This window comes from Phyllostomus hastatus, unplaced genomic scaffold, assembly GCF_019186645.2.
Source record: "Phyllostomus hastatus isolate PE091 unplaced genomic scaffold, TTU_PhHast_1.1 phas_contig_17, whole genome shotgun sequence".
Classification (NCBI taxonomy): domain Eukaryota; kingdom Metazoa; phylum Chordata; class Mammalia; order Chiroptera; family Phyllostomidae; genus Phyllostomus; species Phyllostomus hastatus.
The window spans coordinates 10,949,213-10,961,288 of NW_025333664.1; the positions used below are offsets into that span (position 1 = coordinate 10,949,213).

The window sequence follows — 12,076 nt, forward strand, 5'->3', positions numbered from 1 at the left end:
CACATTAAACACTCTAAGAGCCAAGACAGCCTCCTGGGGCATGTGAAGAAAAATGATCAGGAAAGGAAGGGAGCCCAAGAGAAGGGTGCCGGGGGCCCCCAGAAGCGCCAGTCTGCTCCACGCGGAGCTGCGCACGGTGGGAGGGCCGGTGGGGAGGAGCCTGAGCTGCTGGAACCCGTTCCCTGTGAAATCGCAGCGCGATGGGTGTAACAAAATGAAAGACCTCTGTACCGATGAAAAAGATATATGTACACATGAAAACCACTTGAATAGCTGGAAATTTTAAAACACTTTTTCTTCCCCGTGAACTCCTATTTCTAGCCCCCTTACCCCACAGTCTTTCAATCTAATGGAATACAAGCTTATGTTCAACAGTCTTTTTATTCATGACCTTTCACGTTTCTATGCAAAGAGAACACGCATGTAAGTTAAAATTTAATGTTTTCATCTACCGCGACCGTAGAACTCTAGGAATAAATTTTTTTTTCTTATGGATTTATTTTCTGTTCAAGTTGTCACTTAAATAACATAATAATAATGACTATATAAATAAATACATTGAAACTATTGATCAATATACAAAATTTTATTGATAAAGTTCTATAGGTCATGCATGTCTCAAAGAATATGTAAGTGTCCGGGAGTGAAAGTTTTGTTACTGGTATGTCTCTTGGTTCTTTGACCTTCCAGTATATGGCCAAATATCAAATAATTAAAATCAAATAATCAAAAATTATTTTAATGATCAAAGTTAAATATTAATCAACAGCTTGATTAAACCCTTTTTCCATTTTTATCAAGGAATAGGATTAGAAACCTTATATTTACAAAATAATTTGTTTCCTAGTAGTTAGAATACTGATCACAAATCATAGGTGATTTTCTTAATTTCCAGAAAAGGCTTTGCTAGCATTTTCCAAATGATTAATAATGCTGTTAACTATACCCATTATTGTTTTATTTAAATACCTCATTTAATCTGATACACTCTGTTAAGTGTTGGAAAGTTTGAGTACTATTAACTTTGATAGACCCTTGATAATATATATTTTAGAAAATGCTTTTATATTGCTGCAGACACAAGGGTCAGGAAGAGACCCGGAAAATGGAGACGAGTGTGAGTGGGGAAAGGTCATTGGTGCATGTGGTTGTCCGGACGCATCATAAGCTCTTAGACTCAGATGACACCAGAAGGAATAAGAAGGGTCCTTTTGTTAACTCAAGGCCATCTGCGATCTTTGTTTGCTCCTGGGGCACGCAGACCCAGGGCCACACGCCCAGGCTCTCCAGAAAATCTCAGCTTCCTGCCATCCATAGTGCAAAAAAAGGTGCCCGGGATTGCCCCCGGCGTGACTCTGGGCAAACCAGCCCTGCACTGTCCCTGATGAATCGCTGTGATCATTCCTGTGTGGCCTCTCACCCACAGTGAGACAATGAGCGAGTGTCTGGATAGATCACATACAGCACCATGGAAGAGTGTGGGACCATGGGAGGGTCCTGGGACTGAAGGTCCTGCCCCACTTGTCATATGATCAGAAACAAGCCCCTTCCCCACTGTGCACCTCTACTGCGAACTGAGGGAATTGGTGGGTGGTCTTTAAGGGTCATCCGCGTGTGCTGTGTCTCCCTCTGTCTTATGCCTAACTCCTGCCCCTCTTCTCCTCCCACACAGGTTCCTTCCTTGCTGCAGCTGCACCTGCTCCAGGAGGAAAGTAGCACTCCTGCTGTCTCTCTGCCTCTTGCTGGAGCAGACATGGGCAGGGTATCACAGAGGCACAAAAAACAGAAGTGTGTTCGGAAAAGCTGCAGCCACTCCTCCTTAGCAGGCATTCCTGGGGGCTGAGGGCCTTCCTTGAGGTGTCAGATGAAGCCACTTCCATTGTGGCCTCAGAGAACTAGCCCTCCTCACCCACCCTGGGCCCTTCAAACCCTTCCCTCACCTGCTCCCTGAAAATTATTCCCCTGGCTTGTCCCCATAGGTGTCTTTTCCAAGTTTAATTTTTAAAAACGAATCAGTCATTAGACAGGAGGAGTCGATGAGAAGGCTGGGAGGTCAGACGCTGACTTGAGGAAGTCGTAGTAAAGGAGGAGAGGAGATGGGGTCGAAGAGTTAGGAGATTGCATTGACCCAAGTCCATGGCTGAGAAGGATGTTAGGCCGATGGAAAGAAAGGGAAGAGCGAATCCCAGGGGGAGTACTGATGCCAGATGTCAAGATGGGGACAGAGAGAAGGAGCTGTTCAGGCATGGTATGATTTTAAACATGTTGCAACCAGAGGTGCTTATGAAATGCTCAAATGCCGTTTTCCCCAGAGGGTTGGATATAAGTGTCTTAGCCTGGAAAAGAGGACAGGTGTGGGGGGAGATCAGGCAATCACAGTTAGGAGATTGTCACGGGAACGGATGTGGACACTTGGGAAGCGTGTGTTGAGCAGTGACAGGAGAGGGCTGAGACCGGAACCCTGGGGACGGTTCTCAGTGACTGTGGGGGAGGCCCGGGTGTGTCTCACAGAGGACACTGCACGCACAAGGCTGAGAAGGGCTGACGGGCAGGAAGGAGGATTCTCAGTGAGAGTTCAAGCTGACAGTGGGGTAAGGAGCTACCATGACTGAAAGCAGCCCCAACAAAGGTTTAAACGGTTCCCCCAACACAGGAAGCAGGCAGACCTGGCTGGAGTCGGCACTAGTGAGAGGCAGGAAGTTTGTGTTCATCATCGCAAGGTTTCTGCGCCTCTTTACCCCTTTGGAGGTCTTCCTAGACGATTTACTGAACTCTCCCTGGGCCCAGACCCAGAACATGGCTCCCAAGTAGCAGCCCGCATCCTGGAGCCCAGCCGGCTGCTTTGGGATCACCTAGGAACTTGAAAGACTCTGGTCCCCCTGGCCTTGCTTTCTAGCGGGGGTGTCCAAAATGCCGGTGTCTCTGGGCCACACTGGAAGAAGAAGAGTTGCCTTGGGCCACACATCAAATACATTGTGACACGTAATCACGAAAAATCTCATAATGTTTTAAGTAAATTTACGATTTTGTGTTGGGCTGCATGCATAGCCATCCTGGGGTACATGTGGCCCGGGAGCTGCAGGTTGGACACCCCTGCCAGAGATTCTGGTTTAGTCCACGGTCTATATTTGCTAAACGAGGCACAGATATTTTGATGTACCCCTCAGATTAGGAACCATATGCTTTTCTTAGCTTCAGGTTATCCTTGGAGGGTGCATTAAGGTTAGGTTAAGGGGTGAGAAATATAGTTGCAAGGTGCTACAAGTCTCAGTGGCCAGACCTCAGGGGAGATGCGGGGCTTCTGGCCTGAGCCGTGGATTAGAAGCCCCACACTGTCTCGTAAGTCACTGTATTATATCCTATTTGACCTCATTTAAAAATCTATGAAATTAGGAGGTTAATACTAATGGTTATTACAGTGTTTGTAAATCTAAACTTCTGTAATCGTGCACTCAGTCTATTTGAAAGGGTCCCGCGTCTCTGGTCAGGTTCCACTGGAGAGATGTTCAGTTTAGAGCCACGGAGCCACACCTGTAACAGCTTTCTGCTGCCGCGTAACCAGTTCCCTGTCCGTGAGGAGTCTGGCGCGGTGGGTGTGGATCCTAGGCTCAGGTCCTGACCAGGCTGGAACCAAGGTGTCAGCCAAGGCTGCAGTTCTCACCTGGGATTCGGGGTTCTCTTTCAAGCTCACCGGTTGTTAGCAGGATCATTTCCTTGCTATCGTTGAACTGAGGGTTCCTTACTGCCTGTCAGCCCTGGCTGGCGTAGCTCAGTGGATTGAGCATGAGCTGCGAACCAAAGCATCGCAGATTCGATTCCCAGTCAGGGCACATGCCTGGGTCGCAGGCCACGGCCCCCAGCAACCACACATTCATGTTTATCTCTTTCTCTTTCTCCCTCCCTTCCCTCTCTGGAAATAAATTAATTAAATCTTTAAAGAAAAAAACCCTTACTGCCTGTCAGCTTGTAGAGGCCGCCCTCACTCCTGGGCACTCAGCCTCCTCCACCTTCAAAGCTACTAATAGCATAACAGGTTCCTCTTAGAGTTTGGATCTTTCTGGCCTCTTCTCCTCTATTAATTAGGGAAAAAATTAACTTCTTTTTAAGGACTCAACAGATCGGATCAGGCTCACTTAAATAATCTCTGTGTCTTCAGGTCAACTAACTTAAGACTTTAATTCCCTCTGCAAAATCTCTGCACAGCAGGGTCTAAATAGGTGCTTGACTCATTCACTAGAGGGTGGGAATGTGGAGGGCTGACACTGTAGAACTGTGCCTCCTAAAAGCACTGCCATAAGGATGCCATACGCAGCCCTAAAAAGAAACCCCCGTCTGCCAAGCTCTTAGCATGTGCCAGGTCCTGCGAAAAGTGCAGTATAGGCAGCCCGTTTCATTCTTGTAAGCAGCCATAAGGTAGAGATTAGATTCTCGTTTTACAGATGCGGCAATGATGACGCAGACAAAGGAGGCCTTTTTTCCCCCAAGGCTTTTTTAGCTGGCTGTGTCGGAGTCAGGCTCCCTAGCCAGATCTGCCTCACCTACAGTGCTTCTTCCACTCGAGATGTCGCTCCCCCTGAGACGTACCTGTGCAGTGATATAGCAGAACCCAGGTGGTCTTGAGCTCACAGGGAGTCAGAAGCCAACATCAGGTCTCCTGACTCCGATTTCCATAATATTTCTATTATTTCTCACGAATTAATTTCCCCTGTCAACTAACATACAAGAGGCAGAAACTAGGCATTAAAATATTAAGTTTTTTTAAAATTAATTTTTACTATTTTATCAAGGATATCCTTTTTAAATTTTTTTAAAGATTTTATTTGTTTATCTTTTTTAGACAGGGAAGGGAGGGAGAAAGAGAGAGAGAGAGAAAAACATCACTGTGTGGTTGCTGGAGGCCGTGGCCTGCGACCCAGGCATGTGCCCTGACTGGGAATCGAACCTGCGACACTTTGGTTCGCAGCCCGTGCTCAATCCACTGAGCTACGCCAGCCAGGGCAAAATATTGTTTTGAGGGGAGATAGGAGCTCCTGGATCTAAGGTGAGAATCTTGGTCCCTATTTAATCCCCTGCCCTGGAATCCAAGAAGCTTCCCCTTTGACTCTCCCTGGGCACACCTTTCTGATTCAGATCTGCCTAAATGGGCTGAGCACGGTGGGCAGCAGCTCCAGTCCCTAAATGCAGGCAGAGCAAGAACTGAAGCTTAAAGGCAGAGGACAGGCCTGGGAGAGTTTCACTCTTCACCTTTGCCGTGGGAGAAGAGCTGAAACTCTCAAGGGATGTGAATTCAGACATGTCTTTCTTACAGGGAAACAAGGAGCGTGCCCCAAAGACAGGGTCATGTGTGAGGCTAGAGCTCCGGACTTGTGCGGAAACGACCTCGACTGTGAGGGACAAAGGAAGTGCTGCTATTTCGCCTGTGGGAAGAAGTGCGTAGATCTTTTCGAAGGTATTGGCTTCCTGGCTGAGGTGCCTTTGGAGGTGCCCTGCTTCCTGCCTGGTCCAGACCTGGCTGGACAGTTCCCTGGGATGGCAGGATAAAGAGGCCAAGGTCTGAGCTTTGCTCCTCCTCTAATTAGACTCCCAGCCTTCAAGGACATGCTTACTGTGTGTTAAGAGACTACTGTTTGAATGGTGGCTTAGAGGCCGGAGTTGTTGTTGGACACGTTGGCCTCCAAGGACGTTTTCTGGTACCTCAAAGTAATAAGCTCCTAATAATAGGGAACTGTGCATTTTATACAGCTTGATTCAGCAAATATCTATTGTCAATGCTCTTTGGCCAAAGAGCACCCGGAGCACATGTAGTCGAACACGTTGGGTTGATTCCTCATTGCAGTGAGGGTGAAGGTTCACCGTAGACAAGCTGGGGCATCTCAGTGAGAAGCTGTTTGAATCTACCATAGGGTTGAGGCTTTGACTGAGTCATTTTGAGGAGGGTCTAAGTGAGCGGGGGCAATTCTATGAGTATCTCAGTGAATCTTAGCTGTAGAGAGAGCAGGCTAGAGTGAAGACAGAGCTATAATTGGTAGAGAAGCAAAAATCACTCACAGGATTTGATATTTTGCGGATTTCACAATGATTTCTTTTTTGGTGTCACATTATCGTGGACACAGAGTGACCTTATGTGAGGTGAATGTCCTGTGAGATTGTTCATGTCCGACAGTGGAACAACATGACTTAGCTCTGAGCATCAGAAAAGTGTTTAGTCATGAGGGGCTGCTTTTTTTTCTCTCTCAATGTTTTATCACTCCTATGTGTTAGGCACTGTCTTAGGCACTTTGGATATAGTTGCTAAACAAGTCTTGCCCCTCCTGCCCCAAAACTCAGAGCAGCGGAAAGATCAGTTCCAAAGTTTTCTTATTTACGGGGCATGATATCCTTTGCAAGATAGAAATGGTGCTCAGAGATGCTCTTCGCCATAGAGTATACGTAGTAGAGCTGGGACTAGAACACTTAGTGACCATGGCTCTTTCTAGGATTTGGGCCGTAACACCATGTACTATACAAAGGCTGAGGGCCTGACCCCTTTCCTCTTTTGCTACCTTTTATGCTCTTCCCTCTTTGCATCTTACCATCAGAACCCTGCATGCTGCCTGTAGACCCAGGACGCTGTAAGAGTATTACTAAGCGCTGGTATTATGTCTTAAAACATAATGAATGCCAACAGTTTAACTATGGAGGCTGCAATGGGAATACCAACAACTTCCTCAGCAAGAAGGACTGCATGGCGGCTTGCTCTTCAGCTGGTAAGGCTTTTATCCTTGGCAACCTGAGGGCTAGCCTAACTAGAAATAGAATAGAGACCCAGGCTTTGAGGTTAAACTGTCTTGGTTCAAGTCTTGGCTCTGTCATTCACTGGCTGGGGCAGTCTTGGGTCAGTTACCTGCCTTTTTGAGTTTCAGTTTTCTTGTTTATAAAATGGGGATAATAAGAGTATTTACCTAAAGGAGTTGTGCTAAAAAATGAGATAGAGCACATAACGTGTTAATCTTTGGCCAATGGGATCTGAGAGCCTGGTCTACCCCTTAGAAGCAGGTGTCTCCTCATCACATTGACCTGTTGAGTACCACCTGAGGACTCCTTCAGGATCAAAGTGTAGACAGGTCAGCTCTGGAATCCCACGTTGTAGGGGTAGAGCATGGAGTAGGTGAAGAGAAGGGTAGGGTGAAGGTAAGGGTTGTGGATGCATTCCTTTGTATAACGACCCTCACCAGTGATGCTGGGAGACAGGATCCCACAGAGTTTAGAAGCCAGGTGACCTGCATTAAAATCCTACTTCCTCACTTACTGCAAATTTCTTCGCCTCTTTGAGTTTCATTCCTCATCCTTCTAATACTGGAACGATAGCAAAGACCTTATTTGGTTGTTGGCGGGATCATATGTGATCAAGGACACAAAGATTGGACATGGTTGCTGTCCAGTAGTGTGGGCTCAGTCAATGGTAACAATTGAGATGCTGACCATTGATCTTCAAAGTGTAGCGTTGTGTGATTTACAAAGACAGCATTAGCATTTTGACCTCAGATTCCGGGAGGCAGGCTGAGAGGTGTCCCATTGCCACCATTTTACAGACGAGGAAAGGGTGACCAAGTGGTAAAGTGAGTTGTCCAAGCATTCGCAGTGGGTCCTCGCAGGGCTGGGGCTGTAATTCCACGGGCACAGTGAGCCTGAGTGGCCAGGGCGATCCTATGATCTGACCTGATGAGGCTAAGACCACAGGCTTCCCTCTGTGGGAGGCTGTAAGGGGTCATGCCAGTGGACGAGCCCTTGGCCCTCTCTCAAGGGCCAGCAGGAAGAAGAGGCCACGGGAGTGGGCTTGAGCTGGTCTGTGAGAGAGATAGATTTGGGGCCCACAGAGAATTTGACAATAGCTCTAAGAACCAATCACACCACAGCCTGAGTCTAACCTGGGGAAGTAAAAAGAAACACTTCCTGCCATCGTAGAATTTGCAATCAGATGAGGACAACAGGAGACGTGCAAAATCCTGAAGAATTAACTTAAATTCCATCGATGTGCTAGTGACCCACAAATGTGTATCTCCAGCCAGATCGACCTCCCAAGCTCCAACCACTTACTCAATAGCTTCATCTGGATTTCATGAACGCCTTGCATTCACTTTGTCAAAGCCTGGATGGGTTAGCTTAGCTCTCCCGCCTCAACCCTGCTGTGTCCATGGATCTCCCCACCTTGGCTGGAAAAACAACAATACCTCCCAAATCACCGTTGATACCTCCCTTTCTCAAACAACACTTATTAGGTTAGGAAAATAGATCCAGAATCTGACCTCTTCTTCCCACCTCCACAGCTATCACTCTGATGTGAGATGCCATCTTCTCACCTGGAGCATGGCAACAGTCCCTCACAGGTCTCCCAGCTTCTCTCCTTCCCTTTTTACGGTCTACGACCAACCCAATATCCACAACGATGCTTTCAAAATGTGAGTCAGTGTCTGTCGCTCCCTGTTCAAAGCAAAACCAAATCCCCTAACATGGCTTATATGGATTTGTGTAGATTTTACACAATTACTCCTATTTTATAGAGAAGGAAACTGAAGCCACTCATTTATTGGCAGGACTGGGGCTTGAACTTGGGGTGTCGAACACCGGTCCTGACTCTCTTTCTACTGCATCCCATGAAATGTGAGCCTTTCGTTCCTCCACCCTGCCGGAGGTGGGCAGAATGAACTAAGTCGCAAGAAATACTCGTTTTGAAGAGAAGGGGAAGCTGTTTGAAGGGGCAGTGGGATGGGGTGGGGTTCCAAGGGACTCATGTCTGCTCTTGTTTTAGTCAAGAAAGGAGAGTGCCCATTCTTCCCTTTCGAGGAGCGTGTGGAATGTTCGGGTTGGTGTAGGAGTGACGCTGATTGCCCTCAAATGGATAAATGTTGTGAATCCATGTGTGGCTTTGCTTGTGCCAGGGCCTGGACAGGTGAGGACTGGGATAGATCTCCCAAAGTCTACTGGGCTAAGGGTGCCATGCTGTGTCTTAGGGTGATCTTAGAGGTCTCTTGGGAACTTTTGTCCTTTTGACGTCCAACCAATTCTCTCATGTCGCCCTCCTTATCTTGGGAGACTATGTGTTCTTCTTCAAAGCCATTCGTGCACGGGGCCACTCTCCATTTTCCCCATGCAATCCCATTTATTCTGCATCTCGTTCTTCGATGGCCTGCAAGGTGACAATATGCACTTATTTATACAAAAAAATCATAACCATTGAGTATATTCTTAATAAGCCCTTGTGTCTGCACGGAACTTCCGAGCATGCATAGCATATTCACATCCTATAAGGTGCGCTGGCGAAAAGACTGGCAGCAAAATGCTGTTGGGGTAGAAGAGAACTCTCCAGCCTCTGTGGCTAGTGCTCACTCTGCCACTCAGTGCTCAGATGTATGGTCTTGTCCCTGGGATTGTCAATGTTTTGAGGGACAGTGTGGTGTGATGGAAGGGGTCAAGTCTTTTCCAGTCACTTCAACTTCTCGACTGTTTTATCTGTGTGGCCTTAGGCAACTTAATTCCCCCTACATAGCTCTCAATTGCTACACTTTATAAAACAAGGAAGTTCTGGGTGATTTCTAATACTCCTGTCTCTGGCACTCTGGGATTAGATAACCCAAATCCATCCCTTCTGTAGGGACAGGTAGGAACGCTATCAGATGTTATAAGTCAGAGACGGCAAGACTTTTTGATAAGTTGATACTCTGCCTCCATCACTCTATTTTTACTCGAGGGGAAAAGATAAGAGGCTTAATCAGACCAAAAGCCTGTTTAGGCTTCCCAAGATTACCCCAAATTTGTCTCCAACTAGAATCAAGGATTTCAAAGTCAAGTGTTTTGTTTTACCCCATGAAGTCAAATCAGGTTCCTGCCCAGAAAAGCCCCTGTCGTGCCCGAAGATCGAGAAGCCCCAGTGCCTGCACGACGAGGCCTGCCCCCTGGGAGAGAAGTGCTGCTCGCTCTGCGGGCTCAGGTGCCTGGAGCCCGTAATGATTTCACAGTAAGTGAAACGTGTTTTCTTTAAACAATCTCTTAAAAAATTAATTGAGTTTTAGAAAGAGAGATATCAATTTGTGGTTGTCCTTGTTTATGTATTCATCGGTTGATTCTTGCATGTGCTCTGACTGGAAATCAAACCTGCAACTTTGGCAGATTGGGACGATGCTCTAACCAAACAAGGGACCTGGCCAGGGCAAGTCAAAAATATTTCCTTCGAGATCGTTCATGGCGACTAGTGTGATAAAAAGACATAGATTTTGTCTTGTATCCAACTACCTTGACCAAGTGTCTTATTAAGTGTAACTGTATTGAAGGGGGTTACTCTGATTGTATATGTGATTATGTCATCTGAAGATGATGAATTGGACTCTCATTTTTTCCCAACTTTACAACTTACTTTGTTTTCTTGTCTTATATTATGTAGAACCTCCAAAATAATGCTGAAAATAAAGGCAGTGGCACCCATCCCTATACAGTTCCTTTATTTTAAAGGCAGTGTCTTCTGCTGTATAAAATGCATTTGTTCCTGGCTGGCGTAGCTCAGTGGATTGAGTGCGGGCTTCGAACCAAAGCATCGCAGGTTCGATTCCCAGTCAGGGCACATGCCTGGGTTGCAGGCCACGGCCCCCAGCAACCACATATTGATGTTTCTCTCTCTCTCTCTCTCTCTTTCCCTCCCTTCCCTCTCTAAAAATAAGTAAATAAAATCTTAAAATGCCTTTGCTGTTGGGTTTGGGATAAACAAGTTTTATCACATGTGGATTGTTCCTTTTTATCCATTTACTGCTGCTATTGGAAATTACTGCTGAATTTTGGCAAATACCTGTTAGGCATCTAGTTATATAATGACTTTTCTCTTATAATTTGTTGTTATAATAACATATTAAATATATATATGTTGAACCATCCTTGCATTTCTAGAATTACCTTAGTTATACTGAGGTTATACTCATATCAATACACTCTTGGTTCTTTTAGCAAATAGTTTATTTAGAATTTTCACACCTATAGTCAAAAGAAAAATAGGTCTATGACTTTTGTTTTGCTATTTGAGTCACACTACTTCCAAAAACTAGCATGGGAAACTAACCTATGTTTCCTATGATCTGCATTATTTTAAATAGTGTATCAATTCTCTGTTCTTTCAAGTTTAGACAAAACCCCAAAAGCATCTGAGATTCCTTCTCTGATGGTATATTTTTACTAATGTTTTCATACTTCATCTTATCGTCTGCACAGGCTTTCTATCTCAGCTTCTGTAAATTTTGACCTTTTATGTTTGCTAAAATGGATCTGTTTTCTCTCTATTTTCAAATGTACTGTTTTGGAGTAGCATAGTTATTCTCCATATAATTCCTTTCTTATCTTTAACTTTGGTTAATGTTTTCATTCATACATTCGTGTTTCCATCCCCCCACCTATGCACCAGCTGGTCAGTTCATGTGCTCACCTATTCGTCCATTCATCTGGCCCTCTAATTGACTGACATGCCTTTTAACTCATCTGCCTTCCCACCCGCCCATCCATTTACCCTTTCCACTCATCTTCCTTCTGCCTATCCAGCTGCCCATGTTAAATCCAGTGTTTCTCTCACATACCTGTTATCTATCTACTTATCTTTCATACATACACATTCTCTAATAGCCATCACCATGCTTTTCCATCATTCCTATACCCACCCCCCCACCTACCTACCAATCCACTCATCTACCTTCCATTCAGACAGCTGCTATTAATAGACCCATTCATCCCATGTGTCCACTGTTCATTTTTCCTTTTAGGAGTGACACCTTCTTTTCTGCATCCATGCCTCATAGAGTCTCTTCAGACACTCTGGGATGAAAGGCTTTGGCTTCTGCTATATACATCTTTTTTCTCCCTTCCTAGGCTATTTCTTCCTTCTGCTATATACATCTTTTTTCTCCCTTCCTAGGCTATTAAGTAATAGATAGTTACTGCTTTTATCCCTCTGAAATTCCTGAACTATGCTGAGAAGCCATCTCAGCTAGCTTCTTGAACTGAAGGACCAGGTCCTCAAGGACTAGGCTGGATTTCAAACGGTGTGTGACCCAAGCTCCAGCTG

The 12,076-nt window shown here is 45.7% G+C and overlaps 1 protein-coding gene across 1 annotated transcript; it reads left to right on the forward strand.

The window, feature by feature from the left end:
• The first annotated feature begins 5,340 nt into the window (after nucleotides 1–5,340).
• On the forward strand, nucleotides 5,341–9,998 carry WFDC8 (WAP four-disulfide core domain 8). Its single transcript, XM_045833165.1, has 4 exons — nucleotides 5,341–5,449; nucleotides 6,579–6,746; nucleotides 8,789–8,929; nucleotides 9,850–9,998. Exons 1-4 carry the CDS (start codon nucleotides 5,341–5,343, stop codon nucleotides 9,996–9,998), a joined length of 567 nt encoding a protein of 188 aa, XP_045689121.1.
• Nucleotides 9,999–12,076: the final 2,078 nt, after the last annotated feature.

What these genes read in the sequence shown, in the direction of transcription:
- WFDC8 (XM_045833165.1), top strand. Translation starts at nt 5,341, where the DNA reads ATGTGTGAGGCTAGAGCTCCGGACTTGTGCGGAAACGACCTCGACTGT. An exon ending in GGCGGCTTGCTCTTCAGCTG is followed by an intron (nt 6,747 to 8,788) that starts GTAAGGCTTTTA and finishes CTCTTGTTTTAG; the next exon opens with TCAAGAAAGGAGAGTGCCCA. An exon ending in TTGTGCCAGGGCCTGGACAG is followed by an intron (nt 8,930 to 9,849) that starts GTGAGGACTGGG and finishes TACCCCATGAAG; the next exon opens with TCAAATCAGGTTCCTGCCCA.